The sequence below is a fragment of the Pelodiscus sinensis genome, chromosome 19 (assembly GCF_049634645.1).
Source record: "Pelodiscus sinensis isolate JC-2024 chromosome 19, ASM4963464v1, whole genome shotgun sequence".
Taxonomy (NCBI): Eukaryota; Metazoa; Chordata; order Testudines; family Trionychidae; genus Pelodiscus; species Pelodiscus sinensis.
Window position 1 is genome coordinate 7,159,891 of NC_134729.1, and position 23,330 is coordinate 7,183,220.

The 23,330-nt window shown below is 55.5% G+C and overlaps 1 protein-coding gene across 3 annotated transcripts in view; it reads left to right on the forward strand.

Annotated features, from left to right (window-relative positions):
- Nucleotides 1-23,330, forward strand: part of PDE1B (phosphodiesterase 1B) — a 136,302-nt gene that overhangs the window by 60,296 nt on the left and 52,676 nt on the right. The window contains exon 1 of one of the 3 annotated variants that reach the window (XM_006131135.4): nucleotides 14,261-14,485. The exons of the other annotated variants lie outside the window; for them this stretch is intronic. Within the exon in view, the coding sequence (XP_006131197.2) occupies nucleotides 14,433-14,485 (53 nt within the window). The 5' untranslated portion in view covers nucleotides 14,261-14,432. Of the gene's footprint in view, nucleotides 1-14,260; nucleotides 14,486-23,330 lie in introns of those variants that run through there. 3 annotated transcript variants of the gene reach the window in all.

Sequence of the window (23,330 nt, forward strand, 5' to 3'; positions counted from 1 at the left end):
AGGGGAGGTGGTCCCCACGTTCAGGGGGTATTAGTACTGCGGGACAGGCCGAGGCAGCCCAGTTTGGTCTCCGCTGGAACAAAACGATAGTTCCATCAGATGGGTACAAAGGTCTGTCACAGCAAGCACAGCCCCTATCCCACCCGCCCCCTGAGGAAAGTCAGCCCCCCGCATCTGTCCTGGAATGCAAACGGTGGGAGCAGTGCCCCTGTTCCCGCCTGGCCCTGTCAGCACCTCTGCTCCCGGGAAATCCATTCCAATTACACAGAGCTGGGAGCCACAGCTGGCCCGGCAGGGGCATATCGACGAGGTGGCGGGAATCCAGAATCCGCTCCTTGTTGAGGTTGCTTTTTGTTCTGCCATGTGCAGGCTTCTCAGTAATCTAGCCTGGGAGCTGCCGCCACCACTGCTTGCACAGGCACCTGTGGGGCTAGACCCATAGGGCTCTGCCCCCTTGTGCTGACAGTTACCCTGTGAGGCTAGACCCATAGGGCTCTGCCCCCTTGTGCTGACAGTCACCCCGTGGGGCTAGACCCATAGGGCTCTGCCCCCTTGTGCTGACAGTCACCCCGTGGGGCTAGACCCATAGGGCTCTGCCCCCTTGTGCTGACAGTCACCCCGTGGGGCTAGACCCATAGGGCTCTGCCCCCTTGTGCTGACAGTCACCCCGTGGGGCTAGACCCATAGAGCTCTGTCCTCTTGCGCTGACAGTCACCCCGTGGGGCTAGACTGGGGTCTGAGCCTGGGGTCTGAGATCTGCCCTTCGGCAGGTTTCCAAACCTGGGCCCAGCAAGCCACACGCCTGTCATTAGACCCACAGCATGAGCCTGACTCAGCGGGCCGAGCCTCTGAGACTCACTGTGGGGCAGGGCTTAGTGCACAGTGGGCACCTGAGAAGGGGCTTGTGGGAAGGCAGCGCGCCGCAGGGCTGAGCTCTCAGGCGAGAGGTGGGGCTTAGGGCCCCCTCGCCCATCCAAGGGCTGTCGGTGCCTCGCTCTGGCTTGGGGCTGGGTGCTTAGGCCCGCGTGTCGGGTGCGGATGCCCCCTCTGTGGCTGGCAGCCCAGGCGCTGGGCACGCTCCTGGTGAGTGGGAAAGCTGTTTTCAAATTCCTGCTCCACTCATCTGGAGCAGGGACTTGGGTCTCCCATTGCGCAGCTGAGCGCTGGGGCTGGTCTGGAGTGGGGCTCGCCATCTACCCTGCTGCAGCTGCTCCCCATTTTTCAGTACTCGCAGAGTAGGGGCGCCTAGCTCTCCAGGGCCTGCCTTTGCCACTGGGCGGGGGGCCAAAAGGCCCTGCCTAGTCTCCTCTGGCTGTTTCGTGCAGGTCAGGAGTGCTCAGCACACGCACCAGACCAGGCCCTGCAGGAGAGATGGGCAAGTTGTGCATCCTGCTGCTGCTTGGCTGGCAGCCAGGGCTTCAAGCACCCAGGCAGTGCGGTGTCGGTCCCTTTATGGAAACTGAGGCACCGAGGGGACTGAGGAGCCAGCTGAGCAGGGGTTCCAAGGGTCTTAGCAGTGGCGACCCGCCAATACAGGTGAACTAGGCGGTCGCCTCGGGCGCCAAGATAAACGGCCGTTGAGGGCTTTGGAGGCGGGGGCGCCTATCGCGTGCCGATCGCGTGTTTCGCCGAGGGCGCCAGTTGCCAGCAGCTCGTCTAGGGCTGCTCCTAGGTCTTAGTGTGCCTGAACGTCAGACTTAGGCGCCTGAGTCCCTGTGTGGAGCTCAGCCCCTGTGCCCCCATGAGGCACAGATTGGGGGGTCCCTGTCCCACAAAGGGTATTGCAGTGACTGCCATCTTCTCACTTCTGGTGGCAGACGGGAGCACTGGGACTGTCTCGGCTGACTGCCCATCAAGCACCAGCCCTGGGGCTTTGCCGAATTAAAGATCTTTTAGAAAATCATCCAGTCTTGTTAACGCCCCTCCTCCCCTGGGCTGGAGACTCTGCCATGCAGGTTAATTATTCTCACGTTACTGTGGCCCTGTGAGTGGGGCTGAATCAGGATCCCGCAGAACAAACCCCAGAAGCTGCTGCAGCTTGAGCTAACGGTGCAAGTCCTGCATTCTGCAGCTGAACCAGGCACCCAGGCTCCGGAGCAAGCTCCGAACCTGCCAGGGGACATGCTTGGACCACGGGGTCGTGCCCGGAGAACTCAGAGCAAAGGGACAGGAGGGGTTTCTGCTGCCAGGTGGCAGGCGAGTCCTCTGTGCCACAGGCTTTGGTGCTGCAGTGTAGTTTTGCTGAGTGATGTTATTAGTCACCGGTCAGGTTTGAACTGCAGTTAACTAAATAGCATTGCAAGTTTATTGTGCTCGTCTGACAATTCTTATTAGTGCTAATGAGGCGGAGCCGTGCCAGGGAGCACCAGACCGGAGGAGCCATCAGGAAACTGCCTCTGGAACTCTATCTTTATTTTTTAATAATCTCTTGATTAGTTTTTAAATATCCCCCCAAGGCAGAGCATGTTTGCTGCTTTACCCAGGGCTTCAGTGAGAAAGGAGCTTTCACGTTAGCATACAATGCAGCTAGCGGTCATGCGACACCTGTTATAGTGCTTTAATTATCCTGGTTCAATTAAAGTGGCCCAGCCCCCGACCCTCTCTCCCAGTTACCTTGGTGTAAGGGGCATTTATTGGGCTGGCTCTTCCTGGGTATGTCTACACTACAGCACTAATTCGAAATTACTTAGTTCGAATTAGTTAATTCGAACTAAGCTAATTCGAACTAACGGATCCAGACTAAAAAACTAGTTCGAATTAGCGTTTTGCTCATTCGAACTAGCATGTCCACATTAAGTGGACCCTGAACCAGGCTTAAGGATGACCGGAAGCAGTGCCGGCAGGGCATCAGAGGAGGACTTAGAGCATGGAGATGCTGTCACAGCCGAGGGCTGTGCTTAAAGGGACCCGACCCCCACCCCGGACAGACAGTTCTCAGGGGTTCCCTGCTTGCAAAGCAGTCCTGGCTTGGAGAGCCCTGAGTGCCCACACTGGGCACATCACAGCACTCGGCCATCAGCCCGACTGCACTTGCCGCAGGCTGCCCTCCGTGGGGGGGTTAATCGGGGGGGCTGCAGGAGAGTTTCCACCCGAGGAGCCCGCAGAGCCAGCCCAGTCCTCCCCATCGGGGGCTCGTACCCCATTCCTCCCTCACCTCCTTCCACTAACCCCTCCCTAGCCCCCCATCCTTATGTACAAAATAAAGGACACGTGTGTTTAAAAATAGAAACTCTCTTTATTGAACAAAACTCAGGGAGACTGGAAAAAGAAGGTGGGAGAGGGGAAGAGAGAGGGTGGGAGAGGGGAGGGCAACTAAAATGATCAGGGGTTTGGAACAGGTCCCATATGAAGAGAGGCTAAAGAGACTGGGACTTCTCAGCTTAGAAAAGAGGAGACTGAGAGGGGATATGATAGAGGTCTATAAAAGCATGAGTGGTGTGGAGAGGGTGCATACAGAAAAGTTCTTCATTTGTTCCCATAATAGAAGGACTAAAGGACACCAAATGAAATGAATGGGTAGCAGGCTTCAAACTAATAACAGAGGGTATGTCTACACTACCCCGCTAGTTCGAACTAGCGGGGTAATGTATGCATACCGCACTTGCTAATGAAGCCCGGGATTTGAATTTCCCGGGCTTCATTAGCATAAGCGGGGAGCCGCCATTTTTAAATCCCCGCTGCTTCGAACCCCGTGTAGCGCGGCTACACGGGGCTCGAACTAGGTAGTTCGGAATAGGGTCCTATTCCGAACTACCGTTACTCCTCGTGAAACGAGGTGTACCGGTAGTTCGGAATAGGCACCCTAGTCCGAACTACCTAGTTCGAGCCCCGTGTAGCCGCGCTACACGGGGTTCGAAGCAGCGGGGATTTAAAAATGGCGGCTCCCCGCTTATGCTAATGAAGCCCGGGAAATTCAAATCCCGGGCTTCATTAGCAAGTGCGGTATGCATACATTACCCCGCTAGTTCGAACTAGCGGGGTAGTGTAGACATACCCAGAAAGTTGTTCTTCACAAAGCAAATAGTCAACCTGTGGAACTCCTTGCCACAGGAGGCTGTGAAGGCTAGAACTAGAACAGAGGTTAAAGAGAAGTGAGATAAAGTGATGGAGGTTGGGTCCATGGAGTGCTATTAGCCAGGGGGTAGGAATGGTGTCCCTGGCCTCTGTTTGTGGAAGGCTGGAGATGGATGGCACGAGACAAATGGCTTGGTCATTGTCTTCGGTCCATCCCCTCCAGGGTCCCTAGTGTTGGCCAATGTCGGCAGACAGGCTACTGGGCTAGATGGACCTTTGGTCTGACCCAGTATGGCCATTGTAAGCTCAGGGCTCAGGGTCGGGGGTCTCACTGGACCACCTTGATTTTCATGCCAACCTGCTCCTGGGTGGCCAGGCTGGCAGCTCTCCTGCCCTAGATGGCCACTTTCCTGTGCCTAGTGCGGAGGTCGTGGATGAGGTCCACGATGTCTGCACAAGACCAGGCGGGTGCCCGCCTCTTGAGGACCTGGGCAGGCTCCCGGGAGCCGCCAGCCTGGTCCCGGGAAGAGGCGGAGGGCTGGGTGGCAGCGGGTGGCTGGCTCGAGCCATGCCAGGTGCAGGGTCTGCTGGCTGGGTGCTGGCAGGCTTGCACCTGGCACAGGCACCGTAGCCAGCCCGTGCCCCTTTAAGGGCTCCGGGGCCGGGAGGGGGGCAGAAGAGTTTCCCTGGTGGTGCCCAGAGTGGCCACCAGGGCAAGCTGGGGAGGGCTAGCCTCCCACTAGTTCGAATGAAGTGGCTACACAGCCCTTAATTCGAACTAGTTAATTCGAACTAGGCTTAGTCCTCGTAGAATGAGGTTTACCTAGTTCGAATTAAGCGCTCCGCTAGTTCGAATTAAGTTCGAACTAGCGGTTTGCATGTGTAGCGCCTATCAAAGTTAATTCGAACTAACGTGTGTTAGTTCGAATTAACTTTGTAGTGTAGACATATCCCCTGTTAGCCTGCGGCTGCACCAGTCCAGTGCAGTAAAAGAACCTTCCCCAGCCACCAGGGTTAGATTAGCAAAATGTTCAAGCGATGAGCAGGCCCAAGTCCTATTCTCAAGGAACATGGGCCCTTCGAATCTGGAGACACATTGAAAGGCCTTGTCCACCCTGCCAGTCATGCTGTGAGTTACAGCGGTGACAAAAACACCCCCAATGATACAGCTGCATCTGCAAAAGCCCCGTCTCCATTACAGTTATACCAGCAAATAAAATAACCCCTCTTGCTGGCACACCTTGTCACGCCCAGGAACTGGTATAAGCCGTGTTGTGGCTGAGAGGCTGTTGATACAGCTCAGCTGGCAAACCCTTGCCTGTGTAGATGCGGCCTTAGCCTGGCATTGGAAATTGGACTTTGCCCCTTGAGTCACTTGGACATGTTTGAAAATGTTCCCGTGGGGTGATCGAGTGACTCACAAACTGAATCTCAGTCCACACTGTGAGGCTGCTGCCAAAGAGGCAAGTCCCAAGTGGACTCGAAGAGTTACGATGGGATCTCACAAAACCGGGTGACTGGGCAACACAAAGGCAGATGAGACTCTGTGATGATAAATACAAAGTAATGCACACTGGAAAACAGAATCCAACGATGCATATAACATGATGGGTTTAAATTAGCCGATAAAACTCACGACGTCATGGATACTTGTCTGAAAACATCCATCAATGTGCAGCAGCAGTCAAAAAGTGAACAGAATGTTAGGAACCATTAGGAAAGAAAGAGATAATTAGACAGAAACCATCATAATGACAGTCTGTAAATCCATGGTTCGCCCACACCTCAAAAGTACAGAGAGGACAACAAAAATAATTAGGGGTATGGAACAGCTTCTATTCGAGGACAGATTTAAAAGGTTGGGACTTTTCAGCTTGGAAAAGAAACGACTAAGGGGAGGATATTCTAGAGGTCTATAGAATCATGACTGGTATGGAGAAAGCAAATAAGGAAGCGTTATTTATCCCTTCACATTACACGTGAACCAGGAGTCACCCAGTGAAATTAATATGCAGCAGATTTAAAACAAACAATACTACTGCACACAACACGCAATCAGCTGGTGGAACTCATTGCCAAGAGAGTTGGGGAAGGCTAGCAGTGTAACGGGGTTCAAAAAGAGCTGGGGAAGTTGATGGAGGATAGGCCCACCAATGGCTTTTAGCCAAAATGGCCAGGGACACAGCTCCACGCTCTGGGTGTCCCTAACCCACTGACTGCCAGGGGCTGGAAAACAGAGAGTGGCCCACTCAGTACATTGCTCTGCTCTGTCCATTCCCTCTGAAGCAGCTGTCAGACGGCAGGCCCAGGCAAGAGCCGTTTTTGTGTTCTTAATGCTTAAGATGGCAGAGAGAGAGTTCCACACATGTTCACTGGACTTACAATGTTTTAGCTGCATGTGGGCAGCTGCACTGGGGATAACTGCAGCCAGTGAACATGCCTCAAATGCAGCCTCTCACTCGGTCCAGATGAGTTTCTGGCTGTCCCTGCTGGAACTAGGGGTGTGCCAGGTGCTGTAGCACACCCTGGCTTGACGTGATCCCCATTATGTACAGGATTTACAGTAGCTCCCCGCCTCCACTGTGAACGGTGTTCCAGCCCCCACTGCTGCCTTGCCCATGCTACCAGCACATGGACCCTGATCTCACTGCTCTGAGGTCAGCTCAATCCATGAGAAAGCTCTGAAAGCCTCTGCCACAGGAAGTGGCCACTGCAAACCTCTTAGCAGAGCCGTTCTGAGTAAGCCAGGACTGCAAGCCAGTTCCCAGGGGTGTCCTTGAGCTGACTGCAGCAGCTCCCCCCTGTCCCAAGGGAGTGAGCCCCGTATAGCCATTCCATAGATGTCTGGGCACGGGGGAGAGGCATTTCTTGGAACCGCTCCTTTTCCAGGAATGTCCCATATGATGGGTGCTCTCCTCCTCCCTGACACGGGCCCTCCTTCCCTGAGGAAGCTGAACCATAGGGTCTGGCTGACACAGACTAGGAAAAGGCTTCTAATTTTGGCAGCATTCAGGGCATGGGTTAGCACTCCAGCCCTGTTCATATTGGTTAACAAACCAACTTGGTTTAGAGGAGAAGTGAAAATAGCTGTAAAAATAATACAGAATAAATGGGGATGTTGATAATAGTGAATATAAATCAGAAGCTAGGAATTGTAGAAAATTGATAAGGGAATCAAATGGACATAAGGAAAAAACTATGGTCCCCAGAGTTAAGGACAATAAAAAGTTGGGTTTTTTACTTGCATTAGGAACAATAAGAACCCTGACAATTGTATCAGCCCATTATTAGATGGAAATGGTAGAATTATCAGCGATAAAGCAGAAATATTTAACAAATATTTCTGTTGTGTATTGGGGGGTATGATGTCGTTATATCATAAGAATGGCTGTACTGGGTCAGTAGCTTGTCTGCCGACAGTGGCCAACACTAGGTGCCCCAGAGAGGGTGGACCGAAGACAATGATCAAGCGATTTGTCTCCTGCCATCCATCTCCAGCCTCTGACAAACAGAGGCCAGGGACACCGTTCCTACCCCTTGGCTAATAGCCTTTTATGGACCTAACCTCCATGAATGTATCTAGCTTCTCTTTAAACTCTGTTATACTAGCTTTCACAGCCTCCTCTGGCAAGGAGTTCCACAGGTTGACTATGCGTGGTGTCATTTTAAGAGGGGATAAGGGATCTTTCGGAAAAGGCTTTATTTTCCAAAAGATCCGCGTCTAGACTGGTGCTTTCTTCCAGCAAAGCTCCGAGCTGGAAAAAAGCGGCAGCCATTTTTATGCTAATGAAGCGGGGGAGATTTAAATCCCCGCTTCATTTGCAATTGCGATATGTCTAATTGCATCCCTTTTACGGAAAAGGAATGCAGTCTAGACACAGCCAAGATGTGGGCAGGGCCAGACTGAGGGGTGGGTGAGCCGGGCAGCTGCCTGGGGCGCCAACCGATGTAGGGCACCTGATGGCAGCCGTAAGGGGCGCGCAGCATCCCTTATAGCTGCCATCAGGCGCCGTGCGCCTGGATGCCACAGCACTGGCCCCGCAGCGCTGGCCAGCAGCCCCCTTACCCCCACGGCTGCAGAGCCCTGCACAGCCCGGCGCCCACGCCAGCAGCAATGGCCGGGCTGGGCTGGGCAGCGCATGAGCCATGCCCCTCGGGGACAGGCCCTGGGCTGCGCGCCCGCGGCTATGGCCGACCTGCACATGTGCCGTGCGCCCTGGGGGCGGTGCCGCACTCCCGGGCCCGGGGTGCCAAAATGGCTCGGGCCGGCCCTGAATGTGGGCGTACCATAGTTTTATACAGGGGCAGTAAGGGTACGTCTACACTACAGCGCTAATTCGAACTAACGGATCCAACTAAAAAACTAGTTCGAATTAGCGTTTTGATAATTCGAACTAGCATGTCCACATTGAGTGGACCCTGAACCGGGGTTAAGGATGGCCGGAAGCAGTGCCGGCAGGGCACCAGAGTAGGACTTAGAGCGTGGAGCTGCTACCTCAGGCTAGCCGAGGGCTGTGCTTAAAGGGACCCGACCCCCACCCCGGACAGACAGTTCTCAGGGGTGCCCCGCTTGCAAACCAGTCCTGGCTTGGAGTGCCCTGAGTGCCCACACTGGGCACATCACAGCACTCGGCCATCAGACCGGCTGCACTTGCCGCAGGCTGCCATCTGGGGAGAGGGGTCAATTGAGGGACTGCAGGAGAGCTTCCACCCCCAGAAGCCCGCAGAGCCAGCCCAGTCCTCCCCATCGGGGGCTTGTACCCCATTCCTCCCTCACCTCCTTCCACTTACCCTTCCCTAGTCCCCCTTCCTGATGTACAAAATAAAGAAAACGTGTGGTCAAAAATAGAATCTCTCTTTATTGAACAAAACTCGGGGAGACTGGGAAAAGGAGGTGGGAGAGGGGAAGAGAGAGGCTGGGAGAGGGGAGGGCAACTAAAATGATCAGGGGTTTGGAACAGGTCCCATATGAAGAGAGGCTAAAGAGACTGGGACTTTTCAGTTTAGAAAAGATGGGACTGAGGGGGGATAGGATAGAGGTCTATAAAAGCATGAGTGGGGTGGAGAGGGTGCATCAAGAAAAGTTCTTCATTAGTTCCCATAATAGAAGGACTAGCGGACACCAAAGGAAAGGAATGGATAGCAGGCTTCAAACTAGTAACAGAAAGTTGTTCTTCACAAAGCAAAGAGTCAACCTGTGGAACTCCTTGCTGCAGGAGGCTGTGAAGGCTAGAACTACAACAGAGTTTAAAGAGAAGTGAGATCAAGTCATGGAGGTTGGGTCCATGGAGTGGTATTAGCCAGGGGGTAGGAGTGGTGTCCCTGCCCAAAGTTTGTGGAAGGCTGGAGAGGGATGGCACGAGACAAATGGCTTGGTCACTGTCTTCGGTCCATCCCCTCCAGGGTCCCTAGTGTTGGCCGCTGTCGGCAGACAGGCTACTGGGCTAGATGGACCTTTGGTCTGACCCAGGACGGCCATTGTAAGCTCAGGGCTCAGGGTCGGGGGTCTCAGTGGACCACCTTGATTTTCATGCACTCCTGCTCCTGGGTGGCCAGGCTGGCAGCTCTCCTGCCCTAGACGGCCACTTTTCTGTGCCTAGTGCGGAGATCGTGGACGAGGTCCACGATGTCCGCTCTAGACCAGGCGGGTGCCCGCCTCTTGCGGTCCCGGGCAAGCTCCTGGGAGCCACCAGCCTGGTCCCGGGAAGAGGGGGAGGGCTGGGGGGCATCGGGTGGCTGGCTCGAGCCGTGCCAGGTGCAGGGTTTGCTGGCTGGGTGCTGGCAGGCTTGCACCTGGCACGGGCACCGTAGCCAGCCCGTGCCCCTTTAAGGTGTCCGGGGCCAGGAGGGGGGCAGTAGAGTTTCCCTGGTGTTGGCCAGAGTGGCCACCAGGGAAAGCTGGGGAGGGCTAGCCTCCCACTAGTTCAAATTAAGGGGCTACACACCCCTTAATTCGAACTAGCTAGTTCGAACTAGGCTTAATCCTCGTAAAATGAGGTTTTCCTAGTTCGAACTAAGCGCTCCGCTAGTTCAAATTAAGTTCGAACTAGCGGAGCGCTAGTGTAGCGCCTATGAAAGTTAGTTCGACCTAACATCCGTTAGTTCGAACTAACTCTGTAGTTTAGACATACCCTAAGATATTCTGTGTCTTATTTTCTATCCCTTTCTTAATAATTCCTAACATCCTATTTGCCTTTTTGACTGCCGCTGCACGCTGTGTGGACGTTTTCAAAGAACTGTCCACAATAACTCCAAGATCTCTTTCCTGATTTGTCGTAGCTAAATTAGCCCCCATCATACTATATGTATAGTTGGGGTTATTTTTTCCAATGTGCATTGCTTTACACTTATCCACATTAAACTTCATTTGCCAGTTTGTTGCCCAATCACTTAGTTTTGTGAGATCATATCATATGACAACACTTTTTCCATTGCACTAGTATCTCAGGAAGCTGTTAAATAGTAGGTACTAAAGTCGGACATTTTAAAAATAGCAGGTACAGGTTACTTATAGCCACAGGTTTTAAAAGAGCTGGCTGAAGAGAACGCTGGGCCAATGACTTCTGATTTTCAGGAGGTTGGGACCCGAGTGAATTTCTGGGAGACTGGAAGAAGGCTGATGTTGTGCCAAGATTTTAAAAAGGTAAATAGGATGGCCTGGGTAACTATAGGCCTGTAAATGCCACATCAATCCTGGGCAAGATCACGAAGCAGCTGACACTGGACTTAAATAATAAGGAGTTAAAGGTGAGTAATACAGTTAATGCCAGTCAACATGAGTTTATGGGAAACAGATCCTGGCAAACTAACTTGACATCTTTTTTTTTGGATGAGATTACTAGTTTGGCTGATAAATTTCATTCTGTTGATGTAGTGTGTTTGGCTTGGTGCCACATGACATTTTGATTAAAACACCCAGAACTATGTAAAATTAACTTGGCTAATGGATAGGTTTCACAATGTAATTGTAAACAGGGATTTAACAGAGAACGGGTGTTTCTAAAGGGGTCCCATAGAGATCAGGTCCTGCATCCCCCCCATATTAAATGTCTTTAAGTGACATGTGATCATCACTGACAAAGTGTGCACATGACACAAAAATCGGGGAGTGATGAATAATAAAGAGAGCAGGTCACTGGTGCAGCGCAGTCTGTTTGCTGAGCAAGCAGGGTGCAAGCAAACACTGTGCTTTCATATGGCTAAGTGTATCCATATACATCCAGCAACAAAGTGGGGTGCTCCTGGGCTCACGCACCCACCAAAAAAAAGAGCAGAATTAATCTTCTGTGGGCTTGGCACCTGGCCTATTGCCCTCCTGCTGCCCACATGTACAGCATGTGTATTAATATGGTGAAATGTAGGTGTGTACACCAAGGAGCACAGACTATAGGCCACAATTACAGGACGGGGGACTCTGCAGCAAAGCAGGGACTCTGAGAAAGATTTGGGGATCAGGGTGAGCTGTCAGCTGGACATGTGTGACGCTGTGACTGAAAGAACTAAGGCACCCCTGGGATTCACAAACAGGGGAATCGCTGGCTCTGTGTGATGGCTGCTGGACCGCTGTGTCCAGCTCCGCTGTCTGCAAGTGCAGCAGGAAGTTGATAAGCTGGAGAGGGTTGAGGGAAGAGCCATGAGGATGATTAGATGCCCTATAAGAATCGATTCGCTCAGCTACTTGGCTTAACTCAGAGGAAGTCATCACAGTCCGTAAGTACCGACATGGGGAACAATTACTTCACAATATGGAATTACTAGAAGATTTTCCCGGCATTGCTCGGGTTCTTCAGAGCAGGGGACTGGGGTGTGGGGGCTGCAAGAGTCAAGGCAGGGGCTTGGGGATGTGTGGGGCTCCGGGCAGGGGCTGGGGGTGCAAGAGTGAGGAAGGACTCAGGTGGGAGTGGCCACTGGCCTGCCCAGGGCTGATCTGCTTGGCTGCTGGCTTCTTTCTGGGGCCTGCCCGGGGCTGTGCTGCCTGAGGCCAACCCAGGGGCAGTGGGAGCCAGGCTGCCAGCTGCTCCCCAGGGACCAGCCTGGGTGGTGGGGAATGCACAGCTTTTCTCCCGGGGCAGGACACTTGCTGCCCCCCTGTGGTCACTTGGCAGTATAACTGTCCCTGCTATCAACCTCTCCCCTCCCATTTGATGTGAAACAACCACATCCCATGCACAGCCCATTATCCTGGCATAACCAAACCCTGGCTTTATGTTCAGCCAAGAGGAGGAGTTCTTAAACAAACGGACTCACGGACAGATGGGCCCACGGACGGACAGGCGCACCAACTCTCTCAAATACAAAGCAGATTAAATACATCATACTTGCAGTCTAGCTGGGAGTGGTCCAAAGGCTGGACGTGGGAGCGAGACATTTCAGACTGGAAATAAGGTGTAAATTGTTGACTGAGAGTAATTAATCATTGGAACAATTCCCCAAGGCTTCTGCTGCCATCTCCATCATCAGCTTTTCAAATCCAGCCTGGATGTTTTTCTAACCAATCTGTGCTAGGATTTGCCTGGGGGGAAGTTCTCTGGCCTGACAGTCACAGGAGGTCCCTGCTCCTCTGGGAATGGGCCCATGTACATTAGCCAGGCTACAACCCCTTGCGATGGAGAGGCAGAGCAGAAAGTGGCTGGGCTCCATCACCACAGCAACAGCAAATGGTCCGTGAAGTTTCTGCCGAGACCACCAGGCTCGGGGCGACCCTAGACTAGCTGCCAGCAACTGGTGCCCTAGGCGAACCGTGCAGTCGGCGCCCCCACCTCCAAACCCCTCAATGATACTGCACCACCATTTGGCGCCCCATTTAACTTGGTGCCCTAGACGACCGCCTAGTTCGTCTATATAGACGGGCTGCCCCTGACCAGGCTGGCTTGTGGCTTAAGTCCTGTCCTTCATGTGGCTGAGTCCCAACCCCGACACACAGAGCACTAGACAATCAGGGAGAAAAGAAACATGGAATCATAGAATCATAGCAGTGGAAGGGACCTCGAGAGGGCATGGCATCCAGTCCCTTGCCCTCACAGCAGGACCAAGCACTGTCTAGACCTAGGCCCACCGATGGGGAGTTGCCTCTGGGCCCAGTGATTCAATGGGAGTTTAAATGTGCTGTTCACATGCACGTCGGGCTGCCTTGTAAATGCTGTGGTGAGTGCCATCTGGGCAGCCCCGTAGCCATCAGTGACTTTGGACCGGCGTGTGCTGGAGACTCAGGTTACATTTCCATCTAGGGGTATGTCTACACTACCCCCCTAGTTCGAACTAGGGGGGTAATGTATGCATACCGAACTTGCTAATGAAGTTCGCACGGGGTTCGCACTAGCCGGCTTTTAAAAATGGCGGCGCCGGCTTTATGCTAATGAAGCCTGGGAAATTCAAATCCCGGGCTTCATTAGCAAGTTCGGTATGCATACATTACCCCCCTAGTTCGAACTAGGGGGGTAGTGTAGACATACCCTACGTGACTTAGGAACCTAATTTCCATTTTCCAAAGTGACCCTGGGGCTACCGTCGTATTGACGGTTGTTGGGACGCAGGCGCCCCAGTGTTCACATCCCTTTTGATGCACTGGAGGGGCTAGAGCCCCACTTCCACCCCCAGTGACTGGGCTGGCAGCACCCGGCCAGCAGAGCATCCAGTCCTGCCCCAGCCTTGCTGCTGAGCTTGGCCCAGATTCTGCAGAGCAGAGAGCTCTGGTTTATATTTGTAAAGCTCGCACAATCTGCCTAGAATAGCGCGGCCACGCCTGGCCCTGCCCCCTCGCAGTGCCCGGCTTCCCAAGGGGACAGCAGAGCGGGCAGCCTGCAAACTCGGAGTGGAAGGACTTTGAGGAGAGAGGCCCCGCTTGGCACGTTGCTGCAGCGCCGCAAGCTGAGCCCTGGGATGTTGGACACACCCTTCCCCCCGCTCCTTTCTGGGGTGCAGGGCCAGCTCCATGGCAGTTCCTGCATTTCCAGACGGTCCCCCGAGCAGCCCGTGCTGCTGCGCAGTGCCCTGCAGATGGGTCCTCCCAAGAAGAGCTGGGAAGTGGCTCTTTACGAGCCTAGAGCCACGGGCAGGGCTCTGTGGGCTCCGGCGGAGTAAACTCACAGTCAGAACTGGGCTGGGTTGGAGGCAAGGGAGGGGTCTGGTTGCTTGTTTCACGGCAGATTTTCCTCCACGGCCGCCTGACAGTTCCTGTGGGGTTATTTCCTTCATCACTCCCCTCTGAGGCCGCCCCCTTCCCCCGCCCTCCTGGCCACAACACTCCCACGCCACCACTGCAGCTGCCAAAGTTAGTTCCTCTGAAGAAAACAGCTTCCCCGCGGCCCTGGCCAGTGCTGGAGAGAGGGGGCCCAGGCTCCCCTGGGATTTCCACCATTTGTGAGAGGGGGACCCCCAGGGTGTTGCCCCAGCACTAGCCTAGCTGGCCCTTGGGCTCCATGGCACGGTTCGTGACAGTGCAGAGAATCCATTTGCAAGGGCCCATCCTAAGGTAAGACATGGGGAGTTCCCCACATGCTTTCACGCAGCTCGGCTCTGCTCTGCCAGGAGCGCCAGCCCGGGGGTTCTGGCCATGGGGAGGCAGTTTCTGGTCCTGAACCCAGCCTGCGGGCTCCATGCGGCACTGGCGCCTGGGCTGCGCTGATTCCCCAGGGTTATTTAGAGGGACGGTGTCCTGCGCTGACCAGCCTTTAAATCTTGCTTTGATGCTCCAGTGTAAGGAGCACTGGACCGGGGCAGGAAAGTCAGAGCATGGAGGTACAAAGACCTCCAGCCACGCTCCTCTTTGCTCAGCAGACACCCTGTTCCCTGGCACTGGGTCACTGCAGGGGCTAAGCCCTAACCCTTTCCCTGTTCCTATTTTTCCATCCAGCGTCCCGGTGCAGCATTGCGATGCTGTTAAGCAGCTGCTGCGTTCTACCCCCGCGGGGGCTGCGTGTCAGTGCTAGGGGTCTGGGCTTGCACTTCAGTAGCTCTGAGGCCGGAGGGGTGCTCGCCATTGTGCAGGGAAGGCGCAGAAAGGCAACGTGGCCCCCTGAGGTCAGCAAGCTGGCTGGTGGCAAAAAATCCAGAGGGGAAGCCGGGAGTGCTGACTCCCCCCTAAAGCGCATTGGAGTCCTTGGTGAGAAACCGACTCGCGGGAGGTCTCACAGACTTGTTTGCTGACAAAGGCACCAGGGCAAACCAGACAAGAGCTAAGAACTTGGGCAAAGAGCAAAATAACAGAGTCTATTTTCGGCTCTGAGTTTTGTTCCAGCTCCCAAACGAAGTGAATGCAAACGCCATGCGCTGAGTCCAGGCGGCAGCAGGCAGAGGTTTGGTATGGGGCGTTTTGCTGGCCTTGGCCTCTAGCTCAACAAACCCATTTACTCAGGAAGGGCCAGATCCAGGGCTGGGTCTGCATGGACAGAATCCCATATCGGGGTCAAGGGGTGCAGGGATCAGCCCATCAGGATCCAGCCCTTTGTCCCCAGGGGAGTTGCCCCCATGGTCTGGGCTGCACTGAGGCAGCCTCCTCGCACGCTCTCGCCAGCACAGCTGTGGTGTGGAGCATGCTGAGAGCTGGGCCGGTGTCAGCAGCTCCATGAACCTGGGTGGGACTTAGGCGAGAAAAGGGGATCTGAGTGTTTCCCTTTTGGAGGGTCCGGTGGGGCTGGCACAGCCAGCGTGGTGAGGTTCTGCTAGCTCGGAGTAGGGGGCAGCCGTCCCATTCTGCTGCCTTGCTCCCCCATTCCCTGGCCATACTCCCTTGCTGCACCCCACACCTCCTGCCCCCGCTGGCTCCCCGGTTCTGTGCTCCCCCTGCCCAGGCAGGGAGTTCTGTGAGAGTCTGCGCCGGCAGGGTGGGGCCACCATTTCTTCCCCTTTAGCTGGAGTTGGCTGCCCCTCTCAGGCATGGCAGTGGTTCATTGTTTCCCTGTGCTCCCCTGTCTGTCTGCACCAGGTGTATCTTGTAGCCTATGGTGCTAGGGGGACAGCAGCCCTCTCTGTGGGGTGCTGGTGCAGCGCCTGGTGCCTGGGGTCCTGAGCAGTGAAGTTACAGCCCAGCAAGGGCAGCCTTGCCAGCCTGGAGTTAGACCTTCGCACTGGCTGGGCTCTGCCGCCTTGAGCTGCAGGGAGGGCCTGACTTTCAGGGCTCAGTTCGGGGCACCTCATGTCCATCCATGGCCATGCAGGCAGGAGGGCTCTGCCTGGTGCAAGGCTGAGCTCCTGGCTTTGAGACCAGGCCTCTTGGGGGCTTAGCCATGGGGAGGGGCATCGGAGCTGAGTTTGGGATGGAAGCGTCTTTAGCAAGCGGTTTCTGTTCCCTGCCGTGCTCCGAAATGGCCCCATTAGCGCCATTGTGCGAGGCCATCGATCTGCAACGCAGCAGTGGAACGTCATGTCAATGCTAATCCCAGCGCTTGAGCTGTCTGCAGCTGGAGGCTCGGGCGGGGGAGCGAGAGCCTCCCCTACACCAGGCGTGGGAGCTGCTGTGACCTTTCCAGGAAGGGCTTGTTCCTGGCAGAGCAGGTGGGTGGGATGGGAGGGCAGGTACCGGGCAGGGCTGGGCTCGGTGGGGGATGCCAGGGTGCAGCATCTTCTCCGAGCTTGGTGAGAGAAAACGTGCAGGGGACAGAAGTGACTGAAACGCTCTGTGAAAACACAAGACCCAGGGAGAGATTCCATAGATTGAGAGAGCCTGTGGCCCCAACGACCATTAGACTAGTTGGGCTGGCCTGCTGTAGGCCGCCCCAGCACCCCGTGAGGGGCTAGACTCAAGCACCTCAGAGACCTGAAAGACCGAGGGGCGCTTGGGGCTGAGGCCGGGCAAGGGAGGGAGTTGACTGGGGTAAGTGGTGAGGGTCCCAGCAGGTGTCCCTGCGCTATGCTGCAGAGCAGTTGAAGAAAATCCAGGGTCCCTGCCAGTCTGACCGGGGGAAAAGTCCTTCCTGACACAAAACCTGCCGCTCAGTTGCATCCTGAGCCTGTGAACCAAGTTCACCAATTAAACATCTAAGACAAAGGATTCTCTGTGCCACCTCAACCATGAGCCCACCCTGTCCGCTGGCTCCCAGATGCTGCAGAGGAGGGCAGACCCTTCCCCCCGAATACATCTTTGCTTGGGGGGAGAGGGGGGAATGTTCCTTCTTGAATCTGCAGACAATTGGATGAAGCTTGGAGCATTAGAGTCAAACTCCCTCCTCCCGATGAGCTGGGGCTGAGCCAGGGATGGGCAAAAAGGGACCTGCCATGCAGGTCTATCCGGCCCACTGCGGCTCCCCCACCCCCAGGCCAATCAGGGCCTGGAGACGGGGGAGCAGGCAAAGTTTCCTCCCCCGCCAGGAGCACACAGCGCTTACAGTCAACCGCCAGGGTTGACTTGTGTGGCACCCCCTTGTAGGGCAGGGGCAGGGAGCGAGAGACTTCCCATGCTTCCCCCTGCCCCCAGGACCTGATTGACCTGGGGGTGGGGGGAGCGTGTGAAGTTTCCTCCCGCCGCTAGGGATGTGGGCACCTAGAGGGAACCACCAGGTGTTCTCCTGGGGGGGGGGGGGGAGAGGATGTCACACACTTCCCCCACCCCCAGGCCCATCAGGGTCTATGGGCAGGGAAGCACGGAAGTGTCCTGGCCCCGCCCCAGTGCCCCCCTCCACCCCATCTAAAATGATTGCCCACCCCTGGGCTGAGCTGAACCGTGACTGGTTTGACTCTTTAGCTCTCTCCTCAAACACACACAGATACAGGCAAATTGGCAGGAAGCTCCCCACAGTTACACTGAGCTGCCGCTGGTTCCAGCTGGGTTGGAATAAGACCCTGTAATTTTACCGCGGTGTGAGTGCATTGAGTCCCTGGCTGGCACCTGTTGGTGAATGGAGAATCAGAGCTGGGTATGTACTGTGCTGTATGTACTACACTGCGCTGGGAGCCTGGGGTGAGTGGGACTTGAGTTAGCAGACTCTGGGTTTGTTAACTTAGGACTGGAGCATCTAAACGCATCCGTAACTCCAGGTAAGGAATTGTGGAACCCCTAGCCCCAACCTGGGTCTCCAGTGTCTACACTGCATTATGTGGGTCCGGGCCCATATCCCAGACTTCTAGCACTCTCCCCAGTGTGACCACCGTGGGAAAACTTGACTGGCACAAAACTTGACTGGCTAGAGGACAAAGAAAGCAAGCCTGTGGGATACTGTTGGTGGACTCCCAGGGGGCTGTGTCTACACTACAAAGCAATAGGGCTTGAACCCTGGATCCTGCCTAGCCTTGGGCTTGCAACCTTCACCCCTGTGAGATCCTGGGACTCTGTGTGTAGGCACATTGAGCCTGAATTCAATCTCTGAGCTTACATTACAGTGTGGACACTGCCCTCCCCCCCCACAACCAAGCAAACCTGAGTCAGTGTTTACATGGGGGATCCGGAGCAGAATTGGGCTGTGGCAGTACCTGGGTGGCGGAGTTTGGGTCTAATGGAGTCTGGTGTCATTCCAGCGAGGAAGATGGCTCTGTGCCCGCAGAGCTTAAAAAACCATCTGACAAGGCACAGCTGATGCCCTGCTCCCTGCCAGGGGCAGAGGGGCCATGGCAAAGCTGTCGCTCTCCAAATTCCATGCTGCCGGACACTGCAGCCATGGGCCATGGGCCAGGAACTCCAGTAGGTACCAAGAGGCTGTAACGTGAGTGCAGCTTTTCCTCCCATTGCAAACCTCCCACCTGCAGGAGTTTCCTGCTGAGTCAGGGTATGTCTACACTACCCCGCTAGTTCGAACTAGGGGGGTAATGTATGCATACCGAACTTGCTAATGAAGCCCAGGATTTGAATTTCCCGGGCTTCATTAGCATAAAGCCGGCGCCGCCATTTTTAAAAGCCGGCTAGTGCGAACCCCGTGCCGCGCGGCTACACGCGGCACGGACTAGATAGTTCGGATTAGGCTTCCTAATCTGAACTAGCTGTACTCCTCGTTCCACGGGCTTCATTAGCAAGTTCAGTATGCATACATTAGTTCGAACTAGGGGGGTAGTGTAGACATACCCTCAGAGTGTTCCCATTCCTGGGCTGGGACTCTCATGGGTCCCTGCTACACCACCACTGTCAGGAGAGAGGAAAGGACAGGCACAAAACCAGCTTGCAGCTTGCATTCCTTTCCCCCTTTAGTCCCTCTCTGCTCTGAAGCAGGCAGCCTGGAGTTATTTGTGGCATTGCAGCAACCCAGGGCCCTGCTGCATCAGGGGACTGCACAGACAGACCCTCACCAGACGGCTCACACTCTAGCAAGGCAGATGACCAGCAAGGGGAAGAAGGGTGATTAGGGCCGTTTCCTGATCACAGAAGTTGTGGGTGGAGCGAGGGTTTGAACCGTGGCCCCTTGCATTACACCTACACCCCCAGGCTAGCCTTCTCTCTCAACACACATCCTGTGGGGGGCTGCATTGCTCAACTTCTGGCTGGGACTCCACTCACTTCACATACCTAGCGTAAACAAGGTGGCTGTGTCCAGACTGCATCCCTTTTCCATAAAAGGGATGCAAATTAGACACATCGCAATTGCAAATGAAGCGGAGATTTAATCCCCCCCGCTTCATTTGCATAAACATGGCTGCCACTTTTTTCTGGCTTGGAGCTTTGCCGGAAAAAAGCGCCAGTCTAGACGGGGGTCTTTCGGAAAATAAAGCCTTTTCCAAAAGATCCCTTATTCCTCTTAAAAAAAAAGAATAAGGGATCTTTCGGAAAAGGGTTTATTTTCCAAAAGATCCGTGTCTAGACTGGCGCTTTTTTCCGGCAAAGCTCCGAGCCGGAAAAAAGCAGCAGCCATTTTCATGCTAATGAAGCAGGGGAGATTTAAATCCCCGCTTCATTTACAATTGCGATAGGTCTAATTTGCATCCCTTTTACAGAAAAGGGATGCAGTCTAGACACAGCCTGTGAGTCTCCCCAGCACATTCAGTGGAGCTTGTAACTGGCCCCAGGGGCAGGTGGGCAGAATTTGAACCTACCACACTGCTCTCTCCAGGCAGATGGCCTATCTCCTAGTCCACCCCACTATCCTACCTTTGTGGGTGGGGGAAAGAGACCCTTATCCTGCCTTCCTAATGCAAGAGCTATCTTAATTCCTCAGGCAGCCTATGTTGGCTGTCATACTGCTCCCAGGGTGGGCAAATTTGAACCCAGCACCCTGCTTTCTGTAGATCAAGGTCCTATCCTCTTGTTCACTCCAGAATCCAACCCACACTCACTCCCAGCAGCTCATGTCCCTGCCTTGCTTTACAGCTCAGCCTGATCCTACTCTCATCTTGGGGTGTGTCTAGACTACATGGTTCCGTCGATGGAGCCATGTAGATGAGTTTACTAGACATAGCAAAATGAAGCGGCAATTTAAATAATCAGCTGTTTGTCGGCACAGCGCGGTAGTCTAGACGTTTCACGAGGCATAAAGGATCTGACGACAAAGGGTGCTGGGGTCGGTTGATCCCCGTCTAGACTGCTGCGCTGTGCTGACAAACAGCTGATCGGCACAGCGCGGTGGCCATTTTGATGTAAATGAAGTGGCGATTATTTAAATCGCCGCTTCATTGTGCTACATCTAGCAAACTTATCTACATTGCTCCGTCGACGGGGCCATATAGTCTAGACACACCCTTGGAGTCCTCTGCGCTCTGTGACTCAGAGCATTCTGGGGCCAGCTGGCTGGCAGGGAGGCGGACAGGGGCACGGGCTGAGAGCGGAGTGGGGCTCAGAGCACATGTCCTACTGTGCTAAAGACCCAAAGCGGCAACCGCCACTCCCTGAGAGATGCTGTCCCTGCGCACGGTGCTGGGGACGCTGCCCTGCGCACGGTGCTGGAGACGCTGCCCTGCGTACGGTGCTGGGGACGCTGCCCTGTGCACGGTGTTGGGGATGCTGCCCTGTGCACGGAGCTGGGGACGCTGCCCTGCGTACGGTGCTGGGGACGCTGCCCTGCGCACGGTGCTGGAGACGCTGCCCTGCGCACGGTGCTGGGGACGCTGCCCTGCGTACGGTGCTGGGGACGCTGCCCTGTGCACGGTGTTGGGGATGCTGCCCTGCGCACGGTGCTGGGGACGCTGCCCTGCGTACGGTGCTGGGGACGCTGCCCTGCGCACGGTGTTGGGGACGCTGCCCTGCGTACGGTGCTGGGGATGCTGCCCTGCGCACGGTGTTGGGGATGCTGCCCTGCGCACGGTGTTGGGGACGCTGCCCTGCGTACGGTGCTGGGGACGCTGCCCTGCGCACTGTGTTGGGGATGCTGCCCTGCGCACAGTGCTGGGGACGCTGCCCTGCGTACGGTGCTGGGGACGCTGCCCTGCGCACGGTGTTGGGGACGCTGCCCTGCGTACGGTGCTGGGGATGCTGCCCTGCGCACGGTGTTGGGGACGCTGCCCTGCGTACGGTGCTGGGGACGCTGCCCTGCGCACGGTGTTGGGGACGCTGCCCTGCGTACGGTGCTGGGGACGCTGCCCTGCGCACTGTGTTGGGGACGCTGCCCTGCGCACGGTGCTGGGGACGCTGCCCTGCGCACGGTGCTGGGGACGCTGCCCTGCGCACGGTGCTGGGGATGCTGCCCTGCGCACGGTGCACACCACGGCCAGCGAGAACGGGAAGTGTTGGCTTTCGCTACTGGCTGCTTTGCACGGCAGCGCCAGTGATGCGGAGCGACTGAGCCATGAGCCTGAGGGAAGATGCAGCCGTGACTTGGGGAGCGCTGGGGGGGGGGGGGCTCCTGTGCTGAGGGGCCTGGCAGCAGATGGCAATGGAGGGGCTGTTTCCTCACGGCCAGGACTGACTGTTCCATGGGCCCAGCCCTCAGCCTGGAAGATGAGATTGCAGACGCGTGCGTGCAAGCGTGAGCGGCTGCACTTGCCTCCTGGGACTCTCTTCCAGGGCACTAAGAGAGGAATCCAATCCCAGCGCGGTTCCCGTCTCTGGGGCGGGGCGTTTCCTCCTTTCCCTCCCCTTTCCCATGGCCAGGAGTGAGCAGCACAGTCCGGCAGCCTGGGCTGTGCAGGGAGCTCCTTGGCAGCCAGGCCGTCCCCTCCAGGGGAAGGGCAGGAGCCATGTTTGTTCAGGGAGCCTTGGCTGTCCTGAGGCTGCTTCCGTTCCCAGAGCCGCTGGTTCCGCACTGCTCCAGGTGCCAGGGCTTTGCCAGCCGGGGAGCCTGCCGAGAGTTGCAGGGACTAGGCTGTGGGTTTGTATCGGTGGCTGTGCGACTGAGATGGAGACGGGATGCTCCCAAGTGTACTCCCTGCTCCTTGCTTAGCCCATGTTCTGATGCCTGTGGACAGTTCCCTGTCACAGCTCAGCCTGGGCCGAGCTCCCTGGGGGTATGTCTACACTGCAGAGTTTCTCCAGGAAAACAGCCATTTTTCTGGAAAAACTACACTTACGTCCACACTGCAATTGCATTCTTTCGAAAGTCGAAAGCACAGAGGGGGGGTAAAAAAACCTCTTTTTACAAGGAAGAAGCCTCTTTCGGAAACAGGCGTGTGTGAGTGGGGAAGAGGGGTTTTTCGAAAGCCTTCAGGGGAAAGCACAGGTGCCCTGGTGGCCACTCTGTCCATAGTAATCACAACATAAACGTGAGATAGTGTCCAGTCAATTGAAAAATGCAGATCACTTTTTTGCTGTGCTTTTGCTGTGTGGATTCTCTCTTTCGGAAGTTTTTGCAGAAGATCTCTTCTGGAAAAGCTTCTTCCGAGAGAAACCTGCAGTCTAGACACAGCCTGGGCAGGGCCTGTCTTGCGGTGTGTGCAAAGCGCCCAGCATGAAAGGGCCCTGAGCTCAGTGGTAAGAGCTAGTGCTGTGGCAGCACTGAAGAATGTCTATAGCAGAGAAATATTCGGGGTGGGGGGCTCTTTAGCAAGGGGCAGTCAGCAGATCTCAGACCGTTTGCTTTACAGTCTGCTCCTGGATGTGTCGATCTGTCAAGGAGGCGGCGTGTTGTTTGGCTTTAACATTTCCCATCTGCCTCCAGAATCGCCTTTCCTTTGGAGAACACTGGGAGTAAGGTGCCACCTGTGTATCTTGAAGTGCCCCCCTCGGGGCAGCCCCCCCCACCAGTGCCCTTCCCCCTGCCCCAGGGAGACCCACTCCATTTGCCACAGCGCAGTCAATCATTTGTCCTCCGCAGCTGCCAAAAATCCAAGGCTGGGTGAGGAGCTGGGGGCACCGGCACTCAGACCCCCCAAGCTCATTTCCCAGCGGCAGCAAGCAGGTTGGTGATAGGAGCAGCTGTTCACAGGCTGGATTGCAGCGGGCAGCCTCAGCACTGCCTAGGCTGGGCACCCAGTGCAGCCTTGCACTGCCCCCTGCTTCTACACAAGGCTGCTTGATTGTCCCTGCTGCC